We start from the raw sequence: 26,193 nt of genomic DNA on the forward strand, positions 1-26,193 counted from the left end.
GACAACATGTGAACCTGTTTTCATCCAGATTGTTATTTGAATTGACAACCAGTACTCCGCATAGATGTTTGAGTCCTAGACACCTAGTGGTCATCTCCTAGGACCTAGACTAGGTGTATAGTCCTTTCTGATGCAGTTAGGACACATCCCGGGTCAACAAACATCCCGGGTCATTGCAGTAGCCCTTTTCTTTTTATACTCTCATTAAGGAATATGGCAGCCTATACCTCATTTCTGGTGGTGTTTTGTAAGTGAAATCAGGCAACAGTTGTGCACAGTGTTTTAAAATTATGCTACAGTGGCTAAATGATTGCCATAATTGTGCTGTTAAAAAATAGGAAGGAATATCCACACACAAGCTCCCCTTCTTTTTGTTTATTAAAGTTACACTAAAAGTTATATTTCGAGCCTTAAGCTCTTCATCAGACTTGTGAATTTCGAGACCATATTTAAATAGTTCATGAGGTCACATGACATCATTCAGAGTAAGACGGTATAAAAAAGATATAAATACTAATAATTCTATTACTACTTATTACTATTAGTACTAGAATGGTTTGCACCTTTATAGGGTGTACATGTATGTATAGAATTATTCTTTTTTTATATTGTCTTACTCTGAATGATTTGTCATGTCACCTCATGAACTATTTAAATATAGCGATGGTCTGGAAAATCACAAGTCTGATGGAAGAGCTTAAGGCTCGAAACATAACTTTTGGTGTAACTTTAATAAACAAAAAGAAGGGGAGCTTGTGTGTGGATATTCCTTCCTATTTTTTACAAATTCACTTTTTTATCCAGCACCTGCTTTTGGATGTGTGCATGTTACGTTTGTTTGGATTATAATTGTGCTGTTTCCATAATTGATAATCATAACAGTACACTATCTACAAGTGGTGGTATTGTAGTGGATAAGGAGCTGGCTAGCATGCAGTAACCTGAACCTGCTCTGGGGACAATGGCCCTTGTAATGTAACTGACATATGTAAGACTCTGGATAAATGTGTCAGCTAAATGAATACATGTAAAATGTACAAACTAGGAGCTGACTGGCTGTTTGTTCGACTGGGCACTTAGGTCATAGGGACATGTAGCATAATTGTCATCATTCCCATACAGAAATGACACCATCTTCATCAATGATTTCCAGTGTGGAATTGAGAAAGGCTAGCGAAATCCATGGCAGGGAATATTGAATTTGGCTTGAATTCTGTGCATGTTTTCAATTTATGTTCAATTCATGTCTTAACATTTGACTCATCATGCAATATAAGGATCATTTGTGACCAATGCTTTGACCTAGTGACAGTCTGATTTGTCTGGGTCACATTTATTCTTAATAAATGTACAATATAAGACTGTTTGATACTATGCCCAGACAGTTTAGTCTAAACATAATTTGAGCTTTCTCTGTTCTCAAAAAAGATAGATGGAGACATTTTAAATATCTTAAAATCAGTGAGTATTTTAAACATTGAATAGATCATGTCATATTTGCAGTCTTAATTAGTCGATGAACTGTTTGTTTCCATAACATCAAACCAATGTTAGAAAGGCAGAGAAACAACTTGACTTGGAGGATTAATGTGTGCAATTGAGTCAGACTAAATCAAAGTGTTGCTGGGAGATTACATTTGTTTTAATACATAATCTGATTAAGGGAACTCTTCCATGCCATCATTTAATGCAGATTACCTCCCAAGAAGCAGATTACGGTGTATTAAACACCAGCCTGCTCCACCGACCACAGATGTTTTGTCTGTGTCAACTATAACACTTAATGACATCTTTATCTGGATAAACATTTACCACAATATAAAAACATATTTGTAGATTTGAATTGCAGTCTGAAACCTCATTCAATATTACCCAAATTGTCTATCACCATGTCGACCACATGAAGTCCTGTCTATGAAAATAGTCTGTTGTTGTGGGTGTAGATTGCCCTCTAGTGGGAACGGTGCAGTGATGCATCCTTAGCACTGGGCTCCCAACAATTATATCCATAAAATGTACACACAAGTACAGACATGAATTTAAATAGCAGACACTTTTATGCAAAGCAGTGTCTAAATGGGTTTTTTTCTACACACAATCCTCTTACCTCTCCATTGCCATGACATGTGTTCCATCTATTGGGTCACTTACAATCTCAAGTGGAGCTTTGACAGAAGGCTATAGGAAAACCGGGTGGGGGGGGGGGGGGGTAGATTATTGAGAGCTTACTACCCATCTATGGAGTGTACTTATCTATACGACCTGCTCTATACTATCCATGATCCATATGGCTGCGAATACTGTACTTAATGTGGATGTTGCATTTTGACTGAGCAGACTGAACTAAGTGGTCTGAATATGAACAAATTGTGCTGTTTCATTACTGCATACAATACATAGACTTATCAATGTTGCATATGTACCGGTATGTATCTTCGCGTTCTATGGGTATGTTCTCAAGGCATGTTTATACACCAGCCTACACATGTATGTGTATAGTTGTTTAAATAATACCAGCCATTAAATATGAATAACAGAATACCACATCCATCAGGACTGCAACAAAAGCAGAGTGTGTCCTTGATCTGTGTGCATGTCTAAGATGTTTGAGATTATCTTAAAGGACAACAATGTTACTGAGTACTGTTGGTACGAAACAAATGGTGCTGTCTAGCTCGAGTTGCTGCACAGTACGTTGGTGTGTTTTTGCAGTTATGTTGGTGTGTGACCTGTGTGCATGAGAGGGGTTTGTGAATTTGTGTGTGTGTGTGAGTGAGAGAGATGTGGTGATGTCGGTGTGTAACCCTTGACCTTGTGTGCAGGATGGCACCGGAGCGCTGCAGCGCAGTGGTTCCTTGGGGAAGCTGCGGGGCGTTCTCAGGCGCAGCAGTGAGCTCCTGGTCAAGAAACTCCAAGGGAACGCACCTCCAGAACCACGCAGCACTAAGTAAGACCAGTGACCTGTCCTTCACCAGCATGCTTATTTCAGTACTGCACTTCTGGCTGATCTTGATTGATACTTGTATCTCAATAAGCCCAGTTGAAGTCTGTTATTTGTCTGATGAGTGGTTTGAATGGTAATGATTAATGCCCTGTGTTATTCACAGCATGAAGCGAGCTGCCTCTCTCAATTACCTGAACAAGACCAGTGAAGACCCTTTTCAGGTATCTGCCTAACAAGAGTATTTACCGTAGATGAATGTTTTATCAAGTTCGCTTGACCCCAGAATGTTCTAAAGCGGTTTTGCATTTCTTTGGAAATGTGATGAAACCAACGTTAATGTAAACTTTAACGTGAAAGTGGTAGCATGTCAAACGTCTTGAAGCTTCAAGCTTCTTGAATCAAACATGAGTCTGATATCAGTTGGTAGTATTTAAGAACCTACAGGTACACATCTTTCCCTGACAAACATGCACACACACACTCTCATTTTCATTTCATTTCATTTATTTATTTAAGACCAGTGCACATTAATCAACATTTCTGTAAATGTGCCAGTGTTAGCCATCAGGCTAATTTTTGACTGTAGTCCATTGGCAAGATTCATGGGAAATTCAGGCAAGATGTTATACTAGGCACATGGTGGCTTAAAAAAAAGGAACCGACACCTCATTAGCATCTCATTTTGGGACACTTGTCTCCTTTTCCTCTCTCTAGCAGAGTCTAGCAGGCAGACGGCTGAGGGACACGCGAGGCCTGAGCTCCAGCACAGTGGATCTGTACAGCGGGGACTGAGATGACCTCGGCCTCCCCCCTCATCCAAGGATGCAGTCGGCCCTCTCCCCTGTGTCCAAGAGCAGCTATATAACCCCAAAGACAAGCTCATGTTCTCCCTTTCAGGTCTACTGAGCCCCAAAAGGCCTCTGCTTTTATTCCAGGAAGATGTTAAACTAAACCTCTCCCATTTTGAAATTGCACACTCTCATACATTGCATTTGTAGGAAAATATTGATGATGGATGCTGCTTTTTGATATGCTGCCATCTCGACTAGCCCCACTCAATAATCACATTTACCGGTAGTTACATAGACCACCATCTTTGGTGAACTCATATCATGTTACATGCATACAATTTTAGGAAGACTTATATGATATACTGGTATTCCCAAATGTTACATAACCCAAAGGTTAGTGTGCTGCATTCATGGGTTAATAATATACCGTACTGTTGTTGTCTGTTTGTTTTTATTTTTTCATGTTAGATCTCATGCTCACTGTGCCATGTGTTTGGATTTTAAGCCATTTTAGTTGTAGTTGTTGTAGGTTTTAATCTTGAGTTTGGGTTTGCTCTTACGCTTACTCCAATTTTATTTTAGGAAGTGTGTGTTAAGAAGTGTAATGCTTGTAATGTTTTGGATGCTATGGATATTTTGAAAAGTGCAACTTGTCGGTAAATGCTTTAACCTTGCCTACTCGTGCCAATTGGAGATTTTATTTTCTCGGTAGTATAAAGCACAAACGAGAGTGAGTTTATATTTATCTGTGGCTTCTCTGAATTCACAAATGTAGCCATGGCAACACAAGTGCTGGCTTTCTTATGCTCGTTCTGGATGTTTTCAGTGATATTTGGTTGCATGGAATTACTTGGGTTCCAATGACAAAAACACATAGCCTGTGCCTAACTAATATGGGGGAGATGGAAGATGACCTTTTTGTTCTTCTGTTTCCGGCATGGTCTAAGCCTTATTCAATTGTCAGTTGTAAAATGTTACATTTCTGCCCAGTAATTCAGTAATTCATCTATATGGCTCTAAGATATATATTTTTGTAAGAAATGAAAGCCGAACATGAGGTAAACAAGGATCTCCATATCGAATAGCTCCATGCATTATTGCCTGTATTAAAGGAGAATTTTTCACAAAGGCAATTTTTACATAGGATTTTTCACATTTCACATAGGCAAGTTGCTACATGCATGCCAACAAATGCCATGCATGCCAATGAACATGCACCCAGAATGTAGCACCTGGTAGCTCTAGCTGTTGGCTGCAGCAACTCGAGCTAGGTAGAACCGATTGTTTTCGTAACAACAGTACTCTGTGACCGAGAGTCCATCTATGTGAAAAACCGCTGGAATTCTCCTTTAATATGCAAATTGTATCTGTAGCTGATCCATGATCTGACAGAATGGCTTGATAACAGACAGACATGCATTTAAAGGGCACTCCACATTGTCCTGTTTTGATGTATATGCTAATTAATCAAATATGGCACAAATGGCATCCTCCTGTGTAAGAGTTCATATCATGCACACACAGTAGCAGGTTTTCCATCACTTCTTCCATCACTAACTAATTTATAGTCCTGCTTCTATCAGATCTCATCTCATCACCACCAGCAATCTGAAGCATGGTGCTTACTCTGCTACCACCAATACAAATGCATTACTTAGAGACTTAAGTACTACTAGAAAAACCTTTGATGCAAAAGATTTTGTAGCAATTCCTGTTACAGCATTGTGACCTCATTATGAAAACCATACTGTTTCCAAGGCAATAATAACAATTCAACTAGACACCATTATTGCCTCTTTTATTTGTGTCATCACTATTCCTTTGGTATGCATTAGATGGCAGTGCTGTGTCTTGAATCACTAGCCCAACTGAGGATTGTATCAGTGGTGTAGACTGCTCTTACGGGCCACCCACACACGTCTGTTGTGTGATTCCTGTAGTCATATGTATGGCTTGAAGATTTAAAATCCATCAATTACAGTTCAGCTGAACACCCACTCCCTCTCTACCAACTATGTCCCAGGGCGCAACTAAACACAGCTGAAAGCATTGCTTAAGGGTCAGCAAGATTTTTGAATGTCGAGATTTGCACAGTGTAGCCTACTATAATGTTTTTGATGTCATGTGTACTTTGTCATTTTGTAATGTTGATTTTGGTCTCAACTTGAATTGAAATACACTGTGACTGACCTCCCACTTAAATTATATCATGATGTGAACATATTTAATTTCTTTTGTGTGTGTGTGTGTTTTTCTTTTTTTCATTGGAAGGGAATTCTTGCCAGGACAGAAGCACTTGCATGCGCAGATTTATTGGGTAAACTGTACTTTGTATAACATGTATTTCAAATAGGATGTAAGAGGAAATTGGGTACGAGTATTCAATTGTATTCTAAAGCAGCAGGGATTTTTGTGTCATTTATTTCTCTATTCGTCCTATGTCACATCAAAATGAAAGGCATCCTACTCATTTCTCTCTAATCTCGATTGTAAGGAATATCTTTCGAAATGATTACATCTCTTGCTCCCTCTTTGAACTGTACTGGTGTTGGATACAGTACACTAACAATCTAGTTCACTAACAGTTCCGTGTCAAAACTTGTAATGATTGTGCTGTATTGGATGGAAAAAAAGAGTGATTTGAAGCCAATAAATAATTCATTATTCGTTTTTATTTGGGTGTACTTGTCCTTGGTGAATAATTCATGAACTGTGCACGCACAATTACACAAACACACGCTTACAGGTTCACACCAAGTATACACATGAAAGTGGTCTCATTAAACGTGGAACACAACAGGATTTGACTGTGCATATGTTATGTGACAGACTCAATAGTAGCTCCTTTGGTGTCTTAAATTGGTTGGAAGTTTCAGTTTGCATCAAGAGCAGCTGAAAAGAGGTTTCAGTTTAACAACTAATTTCAAAGGTTTACTTGATGTATTTTTACCCATGTGCATAGATGCAGTTTATTCTTCAGCTACTTCCTACTCTGAGCTGAAATTGCAATCCTGATGGCAGACCCAAACTTCTTGAAATGGTCTTTGATTTCTCTATTCACTCTTAACAGCTGCTCAGAGCCCTTAGGAGCAGAACATAATTCTCGAGCAGATGACTTCATTAGTGCACAGGCTTTAACCTAATTCTGCAAGCAGCTCAAAAGACAAGTTCATTTTCACCAGAAATGTAATACCCAGTCATATACTCTTGGTCCGATAGACTGATTTGATCATTAACTACGAAGGACCATGACAAGCAAATGAATGTATTATGTAACATGACATTCTTTAAGATTTTCTTCTTTTTCAAAAATGTCTTAACGTTGGTTGGTGTGTACAGTCTTAACCACTGGGGGATGGGGCCATCATATCTGTGACATAAATTCTTTTGTTCTTCATGCTTCATGTGATGACATTGATGGGTGAATCATCTCTTTTACTGACAGCACTGCTCCACAAGTATTCACATACACAACTACAGGCTGCTTAGATGTTTTCAGCAGTGGAAGACTTTGGTGACTGTTGAGTGGTCATCCAAGTTCAGTAATTCTGTGTGATTTAGATAGATAGATAGATAGATAGATAGATACTTTATTGATCATCAAGGGGAATTTATCAAGTTGTAGAGCATGTATGTTAGAGAGGACAGCAACTGTACAACCAAATGGAATGAACTGGAAATTAATTGAGCACATAATTTAGGCCTATGGTTATGGTTGATGGTCTGGACCTTAAAGGTAGGCTATGGCCTGCATGAGATGGGATATTGAATAGTTAAATGCTCTACACTGTCTTCACAGCCTGTTGTAAGGCTATTTCTATTTGAGTGTCTGTATGATTTGAAAAGCTACATGAGTTAATGGTTTTTGCAAGTGATTAAATGCACCTTTGTGCATAATTCAAAGCTGTCATCTTCTGTCACAGAAATGTGATAGCCTAATGGCACATCCTAACATATAGGCCTACAAAATCTGTTGAAGTCTGGTTTACCTTTTTTTATTATTAAAAAAGGCAACAGTTTTTATTATCATTATCCAAGTCATCAGGGTGGGTTGTAATTCCTCCTTTTCCCATGTACTTCCAGTGGGTTGCAGTATTGGACACGATTTTGTACGAGAGGTAAAACCGGAAGCGACAATAGTATGGCAAGGGAGCGGGGCGAACGGAGAAAGACGACTCTCCGATGTCGGTGTGCGAGGCTCCTGCGGGGTTTCCTGAACTGAACGGGTCGACGGGCTTAGTTAACTGAGGAGTTCAGGAATCGCAAAGGTGCAACAATAGCTTTTCTATGATAGACTGAACACTTCACAGTCTTATGTTTTACTGGCAAGTCCACTATGGATTACAAGTAACTTACCTTTTAGTGTCACTTGAAGCGTGGATGATACGTTTCAACGTGTTTGCTGGGAGAAAAAAGAATAAAGTTCTGTTTTGTACGTCTACCTAAGAACCTCTGCACTTACTCGCGGCGCAGTAGCCTATAGGCTGCTAGGCGACACTTCCTACAGGTGTTGACGTCTGGACTTTTACACTCCTGGGTCGCTTCTCGTCCCTTCTTATCCGGGCTGAACCGAAAACCATTCCAGCTATGGAGCTATCACCGAGGAACGCCAGGCAGCGGCGGCGGCGAGAAGCCAGTAAAAACTCAACATATCCCGAGAAGGGAACGGCACTAAAGACATCACCGGTTCGGATGGCCGCTCTTTTCTGGTTTGGCATTCTTTGCACCAAAGGTTTGTAGTTTGTTTTTGTAATAGATTGGATCACTTTGCGTGTCAAGACCCCAGGTTTCGCTGCTGCCATTACCTTATTTCCAAAGTAGGTTAGTCACTGTTACACCTTGAAAGCCGTCTGTCAGGTTTGAGCACAGCTCGCTACTTTATTGCTACTCGCTGATCTTTTTGCATCAAATGGGTGAAACAGTTTTGCGACATGGTTTGTTTAGTAGCCTATAGGCTACAATGTATCACAGAGATGAACATGTAGCTAATGACTAATATAATCTAAACAGGCTGAATGTATAGGTCATGCAAGACCAACAGTTAACAGGCGACCCAACACGGACTTGAGCTATTTGATATCGACATTATCCTGTCCCTGCCTATGGTCCCTGCTCCTGAGTGAATGGCTTACCTAGCCTGTTTGGAATGAAAGCCTGCCACAGGATAAGGCAATATAATCATTTTACGCTGTTATGGATATTTACTTGAGTACTTTGTAGTCCCCGTATGTGAAATGGATAGTTTGTGTCCACCTAATACGTTTAATGAGTTATCAGTTTGTAGTCAAAATCTGTCAGCTACTCGTGGTGCCATTCATGGTCAATGAACGACTGAATTGGCTAACGTCAATTTTCTCTTAGAGATGTGCAAGCACTGAACATGCATAAGTGACAAAAAACATTCAGGAAATTTTAGGGTTTGAGACAGTTTGTCTTCTGCAAGGACATTGAATACATAAACTGCCTGTTCCACAAGTAAATTTGAAAGTAGGCAACTATATTAACTGACAAAAAATTGAAAGTTGACATCTCGGTGTGGGGCCACCATGGCCAGACCAACCATGTAAAACCCTTAGGATATAAACATGTCCAGGCACTTAGTTGACATTGTATTGTTTTTATGTTCTATTGTGGTGGCTGGTCTGGTATGCTTGTATGACTTCCAGTCATGTGTTTAGATGTGCATGAAGGTGATAACGAGGCTGCTTGCCAAATCTCTCTACTGAGAGAACATCTTCCACATTGAGGATTCATCCAGGATTTGATATCTCAGAATGCTAGAATTATATAGGCTACCTTTCCAAATGGAATATTTTTATCATGTGATCTGTTTACCTTAGGTATTGAAAATGAATAGTTTACGCCGATGAAGGTGATTTCTAAAAACTCTAAACATTCTCTTCAGGCTTTTGTTCTCAGTGAGAACATTTAATTTTTTTTCCGCTCTGTCATCCCTGAAGTTTTAACTCCTCTCTGCAGGGACAGGGAAATGTGGTTGGGGCGGGGTGGGGGTTGTGGGGTGGGATGTGTGGCCACTCACTTCATTAAGGATGAATGTGTCCTCTGTGTGTGTTTGTGTGTGTGTGTGTGTGTGTGTGTGATAGAGAGAAAGGGGTGGGGGAGAGGTGGGGGCTCTGGGAGGCATTCTCGCCTGGGAGCATGATGATTTGTTTTATGTTTATGTTTATGGCTCTGAGCAGACATTTTTGTCCAAAGCAGCTTACAATTACACCAATAAGCATTACATTAACATTGACATTTATCGTTTATAGTAGTCATATATAGACTAAATAAAAAAAAAAATGCCAATTATGAATAAACTAGATAGAATTAACAGAATAATAGCAATAACTGGGTCATGGAATTAAGAAGATAGCAAGGTGTCGATCCAGTAAGTGTCTAATCGCCCAGAGTGAGGAATTTGAATTTAATTCTGACTTGTACTGTAGGAAGCCAATGAAGAGTAACTAACAAAGGAGTTACATGTGTCTTCTTTGGCTGATTAAAGACTAGACATGCTGCTGCATTCGGAATCATCTGTAATGATCTTACTACACAAGCAGGAAGGCCTGCTAACAGTGCATTGCAGTAGTCTTGTTTGGAAAGAACCATGGCCTGCACAAGACGTTTTGTGGTATTGTGTGTATAATTCTATATTGTACTGGATAAACCGACATGACTTTGTGACTGAGACTATGCTCAAAGAAATTTAGTTGGTCATTAATTGTGAGCCCGAGTTACATGCTGTTTTAGCAGGGGGACGGTGACAATGAGCCAAGCTGGATGCTGATTTGTTAGGGAGTAGCTATATTTGCTGGAAATACCAGAAGCTCAGTTTGGAGAGACTGAGCTAAAGATGTTGATAATGTAGATAAAGTAGAGAGGAGAGTGTCATGGTTCACTGTGTCAAAAGCAGCAGATAAGTCAAGTAAAGTTGAAACTGAGGACAGAGCAGAGGTTTTAGCTACTTTCCATGCTACAGCCACAGATAAAAGAGCAGTTTCGCTAAAATGACTGTTCTTGAAACCAGACTGCTTAGGTTCTAGTAGATTGTTCTCAGATGGGAAATCAGAAACTGGCTTGAAGGAACTTCTCCAGAACTGAATGACGAATTGATAGCATCTCTGAATTTATGCCATTATTTCTCAGCAGTTCTAAATTGCTTTCTTACTTCATGGATACCGTTAGTGAGCCATGGGTGATGAGGTTTAGAACGAGCGGGTCTTGCAGGGACATGCAGTGTTCAGAGAAGATGCCAGTGAAGAGCATAGAGTTTCTATAGAATCATTAACCTCTAGTGACAAGAATGAACTCAGAGTAGATTAAGCAGAAATATTTGCTTGAAAGGCTTCTGAGGTTACACAGAAACAAAACTGCAAAAGGAAGAACAGCTGGACTTTTCAGGAGACACACAGAGAATCCATAAAGAAATTATCATACATGTTAAGGGATCAACCATAAGATCTTCTGTAGTACAGCTACGTAGCAGAATTGCATCAAGGTCAATGCATTCCACATTTTGAAATGTTCCTCTGGAAGGGTTGTCACGCCATAAAAACCCAGGCCCTGGAACATTGTTTTGTTTGTTTGTGTGTGTGTGTGTGTGTTTATGTATCTCTGTGTGTGTGGCTGCATGTTTGTGTGTATGTGTGGCGGAGGTTCCACAGCTTAACTCAATCTGGTGTCCTGACGCTCATCGTGTGCAAATCGAGTTGGAGTCAATAACATGAACAGTAATGACTGAGGCTCAAGTCATTGCCTGCAGGATGGGGGAAAAAAAAGAGGGGCAGCAACTAAAGTTAGAGAAGAAAACAGCTCATTGTCTGTAGTCTGGTGTCACCACACCACCACATGCCTAGCCAGCCTCTCTGTGTTCTTAATGCAACCCAGGCCCACTTTCACTCTCATCTCGGACAAGCCTATGCCAGCCTCAGATGTCTCTCCCTCCACACTCCTCTCATCCGAGAACTGCTGATCACAGATGCAGTTGGGCATGACTGCTATGATGACGCAGGCAAAAAGTCTTGTCTTTTTTTCTTCTTTTCTTTTTTCCCCTGCATCTTTGCACCCCCTGAACTCTCCCCAGTTGAAAGGAAACATTCTGTTCATCTGTACATACAGTATGTATTTTTGAACGCGGCCATTTAACTTTGTGCAAGTGAGCCAGCCATGAGCTGCTCGTCTTTATCTTCATCTCGTTTCCATCTGGAGCGGGAGAGTGCTGAAGTGCTCTCGTCGCAGCTCGGCGAGGAGCGGATGAAAGCCGAAGCCCCAGTTAAACATTCATAATGTAAATGCACTGCCTTCCCTCCAGGGGAATGTTATTGTTGCAGACATTTCTTTTCCAATTCGGTGTCCATTCGGTGTCTATCTTTTCTGTCTCTCCTCTTCAATCTTTCTTTTTTTGTCTCATTCATTCCACATTTTAAGATTTAGTTTGGAGATACATCCTATTTTATCTTTTTAAATGGAGCGTGTTTTATCTGAGGGTGGCAAAAGCTTTCATATGTGGTGTTGTCAGCCTCTGGAGACTGGAGAGACTTATTTCTGTGAAACACGAGGAGCGATAAGTTACCATCCGGACACCATTGCCCCCTCTAGGGCTCCCCGGCCAGCGCCTTTGATCTTTGATGAGAGTGAAGTCTCTGTGTGTGTCAGTGTGTGTGTGTGTCAGTGTGTGTGTGTGTGTGTGTGTGTGTCAGTGTGTGTGTGTGTGTCAGTGTGTGTGTGTGTGTCAGTGTGTGTGTGTGTGTGTCAGTGTGTGTGTGTGTCAGTGTGTGTGTGTGTGTCAGTGTGTGTGTGTGTGTGTGTGTGTGTGTGCACAAAATGGGATTCAGTAGGGAATTTATGCAGTGGACTAAGTTTTCAAGTCCATAGTATTATTAGGATGTTCGCATGAATCGCAAAACTGTCAACTAATATGGGAGGGTGATGGACCATTGTCCCAAAGGGTGAGGGAGAAAAGGAAGGGAGGGAGGGAGGGAGAGAGAGAAACAAAAGTACAGTTACACTGTGAGACAAATGGTGAGGCACATCGAATGGGGGACCAGACCCGGTCGCCACAGCTGAGCCTCATAAAAGCCATATTTATAATGGTGAATTTTTCCAGGCATGGGGGTTCCAGTGGCATGATGAGAGATTCCGCAGTGTAATCCAGAACATTGAGACCAGGTTCAGGGTTTTACAGAGAGATGTGATTACAGCGGATGTTGTTTCAGGCTCCGATGTGTGGGTTTGTGTGTATGTTCTGGGTTTCTGTGTGTGTGTGTGTGTGTGTGAGAGAGAGAGAGTGTGAGTGAGGGGGAAGATCATCTGTTTTGGGCACTTATGTCTTCCTTATAACTGTATAGTAAAGGAAAACAGTGAGTATACATGTATACAACACATCCGAGTGGAAGGAGGCAAAAGCCCCAGCAAAGGGTGGTGTGGGAATCTCAGTATTATTATAACATAGCCCTGTAATTCAAGCGGTATCATCAATCATGGCACAACAAAGATTTCAAGGATTAGCATTTGTTTGACAGACATAAATTGATTACGGTTGTGTGCTGTGGGTTGGCATCTGCTGTTTATGTTAGTGCTTGCATGTACTGTAGCAACCATAAATATATCTGTTCGCAGTGGAAGGTCTTTTAAAAAGCAGTAGATGTGTCCTTGGCTTCAGCTACCAATGTGTAAAGAATGGCCAAAAGAGTGGTTAGATGTTGACTGTGGAAAAGACCATGAGTACTATCCATTGACATGGGAAATAATAAAAGGACATTTCAAAAGATTTGAGCAATGTTCTCCATCAGCGTTGCCATGGCAGACAGGACATGTCATGGACATCAGTATTTGTGAAATCAGTGAATGATTTTGTCAACTGAATTGAGATGTCCTCAGTCATGGCCTTTGATATTGGAGTGTTCTATTGGACGGAACGAGTCAACGAGGAACGAGCCTCCTCTGGATTAAGATTTCCCATACAAAATGTAAAGGCATGCATGCATGACTGTCATGTTACATTTTTTAGATGTTCCCCTAGCATAAAAGCGCTGAGTGCAGTCATGTCCTCATGTGGACCTATTGCCGTTGCTCTACTTTCTTCCAGTTTTATAACATTTTCTGACCTGTCACTCTGGATAAATCTCAACAGCGATGCTGAAAGGTCCTCTCCTCAGCCCTGTTGTTCACTTCCCTTGGTTGTCTGTACAGGGCTGCCCAAATACTGCATCTCCTGTGGCTGTTAAACAGGAATTCAGTACAATCTTTGCTGTACAGATATCAATCTTTTGAGAAAAAACACTCAACAAAATGACCATGCCATCTCCTATGGCAAAAATGTAGGACATTATGTGTGCATCAACTAGGTTAGAAGGTCAGTGCCACAGATCCATATATATATAATGAACTGTTGAGCTGGATTAAAGCTTATGAACAGCCGCTTGACGTAAATATTTACATCTCTGATTAATTTGCTAAATGTAATAGGACTAAATCTCTCTACACTGTCCGGTCTCAATATCGCCACCACCATCACATTATTGCTTCCCATGCCATGTGTGTTCCTGTCTGGCTGCTACAACAAGCAGTGACTCTTGGATCTTGAGTGTCCTACCTACTACAGTTAAAGCTTTTTGCAGCTAACACTACACTCTCCCTTTCCCACAGATATTATTTAATGAAATGGTGTAAATTCTTTTTGAGGCTCTTTTTGAAAGACCGTGAGGGACAAAAGCACAAAGGGAGGAGAGAAAAGGGAATAAATGTGACGGGGAGAAGGAGGAGAGAAGATGCGGTGTAAGGGGAAAAAAGTGAATCTGAGTAAGATCACTGCTCGGGGTACTGGGCAAGGGTCTCTTGACAAAAAAAAAAAAAAAAAAACCCTGGCAGGATTTCACCTCCTCTTTCCACCAGAAAGAGACAAGACTGAAAAAAAGGCTTTGGGCGGAGGGTGGGGCACTGCCAGTCATATCTAATGACTTTCTGCCCTCCACTTCCCCAGTGGGAGATAGGTATTTGTGCTAGATGCCTTGATTGGGGCGACTGGTTTGATGTTGCCAGTCACTCTAAAAAAGCATTCCAAAAACAACAGACGCTGGCATTCGCAGGGCCCGAGGGTTGAGACGAGTGGGAGGTGGTTTGGGCAGCGGTGCGGTTGATCAAAGGCTAAGAAGGAGCTGGGCGTTCTAGAGTGATCATGCAAGACACGAGTGCATTTGCTCACATGCCCTCTGCTCTTCGCATTAAAGAGCTACTCTTACTCCCTCTTCACAGAGAGAGATGAGATCAGTGAAGCTGGATACTTGGTTCTGTTTGCATTTGGATTGATGTAGATGGCTGGGTTGTGATGACCTTGCATTGATCTCCTGGAAGAGGTCAGGTCTTACAGCATAAGCATGGATTCCTTTGGATTTGCATCTGTGTTTATCCTCTGCAGGGGGGGAAAATGCATTGGACCAGTGATAGAAACTCGATCCACTCAGACTGTATGAATACATGGACTCTTGTGTAAGAAAAAAGACCCACTCTTCATTTGGTTAGCAGGATCATTGTTTGGATAATTATGCTGCTGTAGCCGATGAGCTATGGAACTCATTTACCTGAAAGCTCCATCTGACGGGCCATCTGGGCTTTAGGAGAGCCTCCTATGGAGATGCCTGGTGCATTTCACGCTCTCTGCTCCAGGATATGAGGCTGCACTGTGGGGTCTGGTGGCCTTTGCCTGCTTTTTCCAGAAGCCACAGACCAAAGCAGGTCATGGACTTACCCACTGGTTCACCCTCAGACCAGAAGCCAGTAGCCTGAACCTCAGAGCATTCTCACAGACCTCCAGCCTGCATCACAAGCCAATGCATCGGTGAAGTCATCCAGAAGGCTTTATTGATGGCAGAAAAGTCTCTACAGTTTAGGCAAAATCCCTACCACAAGATATATTGTATGAGTTTCAGAGTGGTGAATAGGTTTGAAATTAAATTTCCATGTGCTTTTAGGATGATTATGATTTGCCAGCAAAGTCGCCGGTCAGAGCATTAGGCAGCATTCCCACAGCACAGTCCCACCGAGCCCAGTGACTCTTTGGACCAGGAGGAGAGTCTCAAAATCCAGCACTGACCTCAACTGGACCCCGCAAAAACCTGGAGGCTCATGGCAGCCAAGTGGAGCCGGCCCTGGACGCCTGCCAGCTTTTTCTTCATGTCAGTGAAGGTGGGATTATCGGACTCCCAGTCCCAAGCCAGTGCCTCATGGCCAGCACACTAATGTTTTAGTGGAGCTGTGCTTTCACTGCTCTTCAGAGGATTTGTATGTGTTGGCTAGATTCATGAATCAAATTAACCTGTGTGTGTGCGTGTGTCCGTGTGTGTGTGTGTGCGTGTGTGTGTGTGTGTGTGTGTGATGAAACTATATAACTGACAGCAGTAGTTAATTTTCGGAAGGGTGGCATCTTGATGAATTGGGTTATGCATTTAATTAAGTCTTTCACTTCAATAGGAATTTTCATCCTTCAAAATGGCCGCTGCCATCTGCTCTGATTCATATAAGGGCTGTGCGTTCTGAGAGGAGTTTTAAGCTGCAGGACATCCACCTCCTACCCTACCCTACCCCAGGTGTAAGAGCAGGGTTCTGGCAGCACAGCTTGGTTAAGCTCAGAGATAACACACACACACACACACACACACACACACACACACACACTTTCCACCCCCGTACATCGTTGTGTGGCTGCCAGTAGCATGTGTGAGGATTTTTTTTTTCTGTACTCAGGCACTGATGATTAAAACGCATGGAATGTCTAATTTGGCTGAGCACCATGTTGAAGAGAGCGGGGGATGAAAAACAATAAAGAGAAGGGGGGAGGTGGACCTGGCATACTATCCAATAATCCCTTGCTGTTAACTCTCTAAGTGCTGAAAGTGAGTGACGAGAGAGAGTCAGCCTCCAAAGACAATCCCCTGATCTCAGAGGGTTGGACACAAAAGTGGAGAAATGGACGATGAGGCCCAGAGACCACTTATAGTCTGCACAGATGAATGGACTAGCTGTGTGTGTGTGTGTGTGTGTGTGTGTGTGTGTGTGTGTGTGTGTGTGTGTGTGTGTGTGTGTGTGTGTGTGTGTGTGTGTGTGTGTGTGTGTGTGTGTGTGTGTGTGTGTGTGTGTGTGTGTGTGTGTGTGTGTGTGTGTGTGTGTGTGTGCGCGCGTATGCATGTGTATTTACCTATTCCTTTAATGTGCTTACTCACTTCATGCTCTGTGACTCCATATACTGTACCTATGCAGCAGCCTCCTGTGCTTGGTCCATTTGCGTGTTGGTTTATGCCTAGTTCTGTGTGTGTGTGTGTGTGTTTATATGTCGCTGTGAATGCCGCCTGTGTTTCGCTGGCTGCCCATGCCATGTTGCGTTCAGCTTGAGGCCCATGCCTCGCACAGGAGGGTGAGGTCTGGTGCCCGGCAGCCATGGCTGCCAACTCCTCCTCACCCACATCCTCCTCCAGGCCCCTCGCCCACATACCCCATCCCACCCCCACCCCCTGGCTCAGGCCCAGCTGGAGACATGTCGCTGGCATGCCAATGCCCCAGCCAAGGGGGGATTACTGCTCTGGAGAGACGGCCATGGCGGCCTTTACTCCATGGCGGCCTTTAGTCCACGGGCAGGGGGTGGTTGGGTGGGAGAAAAACAGCCAATGCTTCCTGGAGCTCAAGCGTGGACTTGACGATTTAAGAGGGAGGCTTGTTCTTGTGCAAGCAGCTCCTGGCCCCATGGACTCCTTTTTTTCCCTTGTGGAGCTGTTTCTTCGTTTTCACATTTTAGTGGCAGTGTGGGTTTGAGAAACAGGAACTCTTTTTCTTTTTCATTTTAATGTGAAGCTAAAAAATGCTTCGGTCTGGGCTTTTGGTAAGGACAGACAGACATGAGGAGAATCGCAGTGTATGAAATATGCAAAATAACTGCAGTGCGATGACGTTCAAATAGATGCAGTGTACTTTTCCAGATCAAGTAGTGTCTCGGTCAGATTTGGGTTTTTTTTGGTCAGAGAATTTCTCGATTAAAAATTCATTATAGTCTTTGGTGCTTCATCGGTATCCGGGAAACCTGACCTGAGTGATTCTGTGAAGTGAAGTCACTGTCAGTGCAAGTGGAAGCACTCAACAGCCATTTTAGTCTAGCAGATATACATTATGGGCCATCTGAGTCAGCAAAGCAAAAGAGACCTCCCAGCTAACACTGGGATGCTGTGTTTTGGTACATCAGGTTGCATAGACCTGTTTGTGGTCCCATTCTTGTCTGTGTGCTTGTGTTAGGCCTGCATAGCTGTACAGCAAAGAGCAAAGAACAAAGACCAACGAAAAATCAACACCGTAAATGGTTATAAATTCACTCCAAACAATAAAACCCCCATAAAACACCAAGTCAACACTGTTGAATGCTTTTGCTTTATCTTGTCTCCCCCAGCTTGTTAATTACATCGTTATTTTTAACTGTAGGAGCATAAGGAATTTTCTCCCAAGCCGTGGCACCATATAGGATCTTCCTTCAAAGTGCACCCATGGTTTTGACCTATATGCTCTGAAGTAACTTCAAGAAAAAGCAAAGAAGAAGGTGGAAAGAAGGGCTTCTGACAACATAACTGACTGACTGACTGACTGACTGACTGACTGACTAAGTGAGTGACTGACTGACTTTTTCCGCTCTTCTCCACTGATCCATGACTCTATGCCTCAGCTGCTCGGAATGCACACGTCTCCGCTCTGACAGCTGAAGCACGCCACTGACGCGAGGAGAGCGTTGTCTGTCAGATCTACTCATCTACCAAACAACCCTCCCGCTCTCTCTCTCTCTCTCTCTATCTCTTTTTTTCGCTTAATTGACGGCTTCCTGGCAGGAGACAACACCTCAGGAACTTTTCTTACCGTTTCCATGCTTATTATTGATTTTTATATGTAGATCTGGAATCCTCCCCCTCTTTGTTTTTTCTGCGTTAGTCTCTTTGCACTCCCTTGTAGTCGTCTTCCATTTTCTCACTGTCGGAACTCCAAAGGTTTGTTCTACAATGATCGCCTGATTGACTATGATTTGACTCTAATGGATGTATTTGTAGGCAGGAGATGGTCTGTGACACTGGCCTTAATTGGGCCACTGTGGCTTGTTTTTCGTCTATTCTCTCTGCCCATTTCACACTCTGTGGAGTTAGCCCACGACAGAGCCTGTCCCACTATACGAGCAATTACCGTGAGTCGTGAGCGGGCCGGACACCGGCAGCCGTGGAACTCATCGCTGCTCGTCTAATCACGTTAATTAAACGTGTCATCCTCACACTTATCACCTTCTCCCCTTCCTGTTATTTTCCGTAGCTAGAAAGCCCCGCACCTCCTCCTCCTCCCTCTGTTTGATTATGTATTCTCTCACTTTCTCTCTCTCTCTTGCTCTCCTCCCAAATAATGCCTGCTTCAATTTGTGCTCTCATGTAAGAGCAAGCCGGCCCCAGCTTTAATAATTCAGTCCTGCTGTATGAGGCATTTTTATTTAAAGATCTCATTAGTGTCTGTGGAGGACCGACTGTCCCCACAGTGAGCGAGCATAAAACGGACCACATTTCAGCACTTTGCTGACTTTTTGGTAAAAGTGCTTCCTGCAAGCACACCAGAGACGAAAGGGACTTTGAGCATAATCACAATACGAACACAGACAGAATAGTTTAACTTTTAGATCATAATATACGACCAGTGGTTTGAATATAAATAATCTTCTATGGAGCATGTAACTCATTACACTCATTTGAACAGAGCTGAAATGTGCCTGGTGATTATAATTACACCCCACAGAAGCCTTTTTTGCGGCGGACCAGTGCACTAATTTCACACATCTGCACAGTGTAAGCTTGGAGGCGGTTTGCCTTTTGCCATTATGTCAGTCTGGGGTTTCCCTCACCCAGATCTGATTTCTCTCCCCCGATCCCTGAGGTAGAAATCTGACATTCCTGGCACAGTCCATGACGCTCCGCAGAGCCAGTCAGTCCACACGAGAGGTCACGAGGTCGTCTGTCATTTACGTCCACTTCCTGTTTATCGGAACGTGCTTATGGTTGCTCTGGGCTGGTGGGGGTAGGCCGGTAGAGCGTCTCCGTCTCTGCTCCCTAGACCAAACATTCAACCTCAAAACACCAACACCACCCCCCACCCCCTCATACCGATCCCTCACCAGCACCCTCCGTCATTATCCCGGCATTCCAGCAGGGACAATGGTCTTTTCCATCTGGCCGCAGGTGAAAGCTAGCATGTTGACTATGGAAAGCCAACGCTTGTTTCCTCTGATGAGCGACCTCGATGAAGACAGCTGTCATTGTTGCCGCCGCTCCATTCAATAGGCTTTGTCCCTGGCATGCGATGACGCAGAGCTCTCGGCCAGGCAGGAAGTAGTCATGTTGTTATTAATTTTTGTTTCGAGGGGGCTGATGTCATAACCCGGAAAGGAGGCACTAGGCCTCCCCATTCAGGAACTGCAATCCAAACTCAAGGGCACTTGATTGTGTCTGTATCTGTTTGGTTGAGGCTGGTTATAGCTACAAACAATGGGATTTATTTATACTAGATGTCTATTTGTATGTGTATGCGTTTGTGCCTACTGTAGGAGTAGTACACAATGTTATTTATGGGCATGTTTTGTTACCATTGAGTGTGTTTGTGTACATATTCTGTTAGTGTGTCTGTGTTGGTTTATGTGTTTGTATGTGTGTATATTCGGGCCCAGTGTGTGTGTGTGTGTGTGTGTGTGTGAGAAAGAGAAAGAAAGAGCAATACATGTTCTCAGAGGATTGGGGGGGGGTGGGGGGTTCTTCCTGTGAGGTGGGTCCAGTGGGGGGCCTGCTCCCCAGTACTGGAGGAAGGCCTGCAGCTGTTCTGTGGCTGCTTTCCTGTTGAGCAGATGGGCTTGGGTGGTGGAGGGCTCTCCAGGGGAACCTTCCTGCTCGCGTGTGGTGCGAGCGCGGCCTCTATTTTACCAAGCTTGACACGGGAGCCTGGGCACAAAGGAGATGCGTTGGAGTTTGGTGTGTGGGATGTCTGTGTATCTGTCAGGCTGTATATTTCATAGTGTCTGTGGTATGTGTGTGTGTATCTGTGTGTGTCTGTGTGCATGTGTGTTTGTCCTGGAGTGTCTCCTCTCTGACAGTGTTGATAGCATGTAGACGGGGCACACAGCACAGCACAGCACGGCAGCTCTTGGTTGTCTTGAGTGTTTTTGTTGGAAGTGGGTCAGTCTGGTACCCTGGAGTATACATACATGATTTAACTCTAACTCTTAACTCTCTCTCTCTTGCTTGCTCTCTCTCTCTCTATCTCGCTTGCTCTCTATTTCTTTCTCTCACTCTTTTTCTCTCTCTCTCTCTCTCTCCGTCCCTGTGTGTCTTTTTTCATAGTCCCCATGTAGTCACAATTTCCGCATGACATGAAATGCCTTTTCATTATGTGCATTAGGACTCAGACTTGCATTTGTCACTCCAAAACCCATTTTAAACTGTCCACAGAAATGATATAGACAGAAAGAGTTCCCTAATGTCCAGTTTCACTAATTGTTCACCTCACCTTGGCATGATGTGTGGGAATAATGGAATACAAAGATTATAAATCCAAATGAAAATAAGAAATGGGCTCTGATGGTGACATTTAAGCTTAACACACTGTTTAATACAGTGGAAAAAGACATGGAAGCAAAATGAAGAGCTCCAAGTACGATTTTGTATGTCAGGCTCTCTGGCTGTCTCCTTTCTTTCAAGCGGCCGACCGCGTCACTGCTTTCATGTCACCGGAGGAAAGAATGCATTTCTTTTCTTACTCCATCCTCTCTGGGCTTCTTTTCCTTTTTTGTCCGTAGATGGAGGGGGGGGAGACGAAAGGGGAGTGAAAGTGTACACCGCTGCCTGTCTAACAGCCCTGCTGGTTCCTCACAAATCAGGTCATGTGATGCAAGTTTCGCTGCTCCAAAGAGAAGCCCATCCCTGCCAGCAATTTTCTTTTTTTTTCTCCCTTTTTTCCCCCTGACTTTTTGCTGTCGCTCTTTCATTCCCTTTGAACGAGAGAAGCAGGGGAAGGCCCTTTCATTAGGGGGAAGGCAGGAACCAAACTGTGTTCTGACAGCAGAGTACAGTTTCTCTAGTCTTTGAAGTCCCTGCAGTCAAATATGTGGAACTGCAACCCCAGTAGATCTCTATTGCGGTTTATGCTCATTTCAGTCTAGAGGGGCCTAGTCTGTGCTGCTAGAGTGTTGTTATATTGTATGGATTTCTCTTGGCTTATCTCCTGTCAAACAGTTGAAATCACAAAATCCGGGTCGTCAACCAACTTTGCCCACACAAATGAGTTTGTCCTCAGTGTGAACTTGGTATTTGCAATGAAATGCCAACTCTTGGCTGGCAGTTGAAGCCTCCTGGCTACAGGCTGGATCTCTTTGAGGTTATTTGTTTTCATATTGAGGCAGACTGTTATGTATACATGCTGATAGGTAAGTAGACAGGCAGATACTGACACACTTATAGATCGAAGGGGATGATGTGAGAAAGCCTTTGTTAGTTGACTCTTATAGGCTTCGCTGTTCCAGTGTACAGAAGAGTCAGTCCAACAGCTGGAGTCGTACGGTAAACCCCAGTCAGTGGGATATGTGTGTTCCTTTCTACTGTGCTGCTTTAGCACCAATAAATCATGTGGGTTTGTAGAAATCCATAAGCATACAGATGTGTCCCCCTTGCACAGAGGGGCTGAGAAATGTTCTGAAATTGTGCTGATGATTGCAGCACAAAGTCTGACCGCAGTTGGAGAACGTTTTCTCAAAGTTCTCAAATCCCTTGGTAACGCTCTGTTCTGTCAGCAAGTGCTCACACTGATTTAGTTCAATAAACATTTCTGTTCTTCACTGAAAGAACCATGTCCTGTGGTGTTGTATTGTCTGAAACTTTGTGTAAAAATGTTTTCGCTTTGAAAGATGATATGAAAACTTTAACATGCCGAGTCCACCAAGAATAGATCCACACTTTCATGCAAAGTGTGAGTTGCTGACTTTTCACTAGATCAACCGAGGGTAAGCGGTAATGTCAAACTCATTATCATCACTGTTTGAGAGCCGCTGCAGTCTTGCAAGGCTAAAAAAAACACTGCCTATAGGTGAATAAAAATGTTTTGGTCATTACAGTGAATTGCCCCATTCACCTCTTTTGACTCTGTGGCTATAGGGAGCCAGGCCAAGCCCTGGAAACCAGGAGAGGTTTTGTGGTAGACCATGATTGCCGTTGTCTGTCACTCTAGACCTCTAGACCTTGCTCAGCAGCATGTATTTGATGCACGTATGAGGCTTTGTTAAAATGTGTATCCATGGATACCTTGTTAAATGGCTGGACATAACTGGCCATGTTTTGTGTTCTTTTGTTTCAGGAAATCCACCCACCCCTGCGGATCTGTGCAATCTATTAGACATAAGTGGTCTTCGTGTTGTGTAATGCTTGCAAATTTAGGTCACTCCTTTGCTTAGAGTCTGCTGAGTTGTTGTGTATGCCATGGATGTGGCATTAAGTCATGTTTATTAAAGGGAGATTATCAGCTGAGATATGAGGAAGAGTTCAAAGCTTGTTTTCCTTTTGTTTGGTTTGCCTTTTTGATGGGTTTATTGCATTATTTGATGTTTCAGTCCTCACGCTTACTGATTAGTGTTTCAATAATCTTCTTGTATGCTGTTTGTTTTTTTTAGAATGACTACTGTTTTCGTTTCTCAGTAATGGTAAGTTCATGTGATTTAAGCATCTCTGAAAATCCAAAGTAGCTGGTAAAAGCTTCCATTGAGTTAGATAAAATATCTATATCTTATAAATACCAAATATTGTTAGCAGTTGATGCACGTTTCCACTAGAAAGGACTCAAGTAGTGACGTTTGTTTTATCGCATCCTAGACATTTACAGGTTATTTTCCGTCCATACAGTATATCGGTGTGGAGTTTCATTTGTATTGGCCTGGTGTCATTTATTCCCTGACATGACGTAATCCATGACCTCCATGACCTTGTCAGTTGTCTCCCTAGATGTGTGAGTGAGACTTCAGAAGGACTCGAGACAACTTTTCCCCAAAACTAAACATCATGAAGCTCTTTGCACTTTTCCTACCAACCAGACACCCCAATAAAGGTCAACCACAGTTGGTTGGGTGAAAAGTGAAATTTCATGGCACCAGCGATTAAAGCGCCAACCCTTGAGAACTCTGTGGTGTTAAGGGCTTCTGTGGAGGGGATTATAAGTGAATAAAAACAACCTCACAGTGAGCACTGTTCTGAAGTGGAGGAACAGGAATCGGTGGAGTGAGGAGGAATCCTTCTTGTTGCCAGTCCCTCCCCCCCCCCCATTCTCTTTTGAATAGCATTCTTTCCCTTAATGGACATGCTCTGCTCAGGTAATGGACTATTTTCTGTTCCTGATCCTAATGTGTATTCCACTAGTGCCAAAAGCCCTAAGCCAGTCTTCTTTGCAGTACACTTAAGGGATTTTGGAGTGGTACTTAATCAAATAATTGGACATTTCGGTGCCATTTGTGTAACATTTCCCCACTTTGTCCCACAGTGCTAGTGAGAGGTAGCGTGTACCGAGATTGGTATGTTGGAAGAGTGTTCGCTCATTGCGTGATTAAAGACGACATACCTTTGATCGCCGGGCTTCCTCTGTGATTGCAGGGATCAGGGCTGGGAAGGGGTGGAGGCCTAGTCATTTGATCAGGTTTGTTTTTTCGTCTCCCTCTGCTGAGTTGGAGAATCCGTCCACATGAAACATGGGGCTGCTGTGGTTCTCACTTGCTGGAAAGTGATGTGGTTTGAGCCCACATCTACGCAACTCGTAATTCCTGACACGCGGTATTGTACCAGCTGAACTTCTGGTCTCGAATAAATAAAAAAAAATAAAAAACGGTTAAATGCTTCAACATGTGTTTGTGAAATTGAACTTACCCTCTGCCCACCCCTGCCCCCACCCTGAAGAAAGATGGAAACAAGTCTAGGCTAATTCTCGACTTATGCCTATTTTAGTATAACAACCTAATTCACTGTTAGTAATATCGCTCAAGAATTTTAACAGGGCGGCGATCTCCCACATCTAGATGTGGAAAAATCTTCTTTGATGATAAATTTAGAGCCCTCTTCTCCGTTGTTGTCACACAGACGGTCTTTATTCTGTCATGCAGGTCTTGCGAGGCCAGTGTCTGATGTTCTCCCGAGAGCTTCTTTGTAGATTGCTGTGGTGGTAAAATACTGAAGTCATTCTTAGCTGCGATGCAAGCCTGCTAACTCTCCTTGAAGTGAAGAACAAGTGGTTCTTGTTAAAGAGGAGAATGAGATGATAATTAAATTTGAGTTCATGTGCTTTTCATTTGGGAACATTTTTTCTCCAAAGTGCTACTTTTAGTGAAGCCAAGTGCCCCAGACAAGCTCTAAAGAATGCTCTACTCTTTTCAGACTATTGTGGAATATTTTGATTAGGACAAAATAGCCTTCCACCTCTATAAAGGCCCATGTTTGAGCCCACTAATGTTGAAACAGTGACATTCCTGCTGAATTGAATTTGACATGGGCTTTTGGAAGTATTTGGATGCTAAGTTTATTTGACATTAATCGTACTTGATCAGTGTAGACTCAAAGTTCAATTGAGCAAGAAGTGATTTTTTAAATGTCAGCGATCACCATCTGTTGCACTAATTCAAAACACACTCGACTCAAAGCAGAGCAAGGTGAGATACTCACAGGAGGCTCATTTCATGCCCTTTGCATGGGACCAATGAAACCCTGTATGACTTAAGACTCCACGTGTGCTGCCATGCTACCTTTGAACTCAATGGCAGCCTCCGTGTTTTCTGACATCATTAAGCTTGATTGCCTGTCTTGTGTTAGATCTCAGTAACACGCTTTTTAGACGAGTGCTGCTCAACCGATTCTTATTTTTCCCCCCACTAACACTTTACATCAGGGCTTGTTAGTTGCCTTTGATGTAGTCTTTGTAAGGAAGGTTTGCCAGCTGGAGGATCCTTAAACTCCATATGTAAAGCCTGGGAAAGTTCATAAAATGAGTTCTGTGACTTTAAAGCTTTATTTGTAACCTGATCAGCTGTGAAGTAAGACAGGGAACCCTGATCAAAAAGGTGATTGAATTGGTGTTTATTTAGAGGTATCATACATAGCCATCAGACACTGGCTGTTTATTTCTCTGCTTGTGTTGTTGTTTTCTTCACAAACCTGGCTTTTTTCTAAAAAAAATCTCTTTCATGAGTGAATGAAATTAAAGAGGACATAGCAGTGACTAAAAACAAATACCGTCGTCGAGAGAGTCTGTCTCCCTGGGTTACTCACTGATGATTGCTCGCAGCGATGTGCTGGTATTTATGGCAGACCCTAACCATGCTGTCTCTGCGCATCTTCAGATATAGACAGGAATGCCCCAACGCATCACATGAAAGATTGATGC

At 42.8% G+C, this 26,193-nt stretch overlaps 2 protein-coding genes across 11 annotated transcripts in view; both read left to right on the plus strand.

Moving 5' to 3' along the window:
• The window catches only part of klc1b (kinesin light chain 1b), a 38,340-nt gene extending 31,931 nt beyond the window's left edge, over window positions 1-6,409 (plus strand). For 7 of the 10 annotated variants that reach the window (XM_042066641.1, XM_042066644.1, XM_042066646.1 and 4 more), the window contains 3 exons: window positions 2,823-2,947; window positions 3,108-3,165; window positions 3,659-6,409. In XM_042066641.1, the coding sequence (XP_041922575.1) occupies window positions 2,823-2,947; window positions 3,108-3,165; window positions 3,659-3,736 (261 nt within the window). In that variant the 3' untranslated portion in view covers window positions 3,737-6,409. The remainder of the gene's footprint in view (window positions 1-2,822; window positions 2,948-3,107; window positions 3,166-3,658) is intronic. The other 3 variants (XM_042066645.1, XM_042066647.1, XM_042066642.1) reach the window with 1 other exon arrangement.
• Window positions 6,410-7,873: 1,464 nt separating this feature from the next.
• ptk7b (protein tyrosine kinase 7b) overlaps window positions 7,874-26,193 on the plus strand; it is a 78,045-nt gene continuing 59,725 nt past the window's right edge. Inside the window, 1 exon segment of the mRNA XM_042065918.1 lies at window positions 7,874-8,467. Coding sequence (XP_041921852.1) covers window positions 8,323-8,467 — 145 coding nt within the window. The 5' untranslated portion in view covers window positions 7,874-8,322.

Source organism: Alosa sapidissima, chromosome 16, assembly GCF_018492685.1.
Source record: "Alosa sapidissima isolate fAloSap1 chromosome 16, fAloSap1.pri, whole genome shotgun sequence".
Classification (NCBI taxonomy): Eukaryota; Metazoa; Chordata; class Actinopteri; order Clupeiformes; family Clupeidae; genus Alosa; species Alosa sapidissima.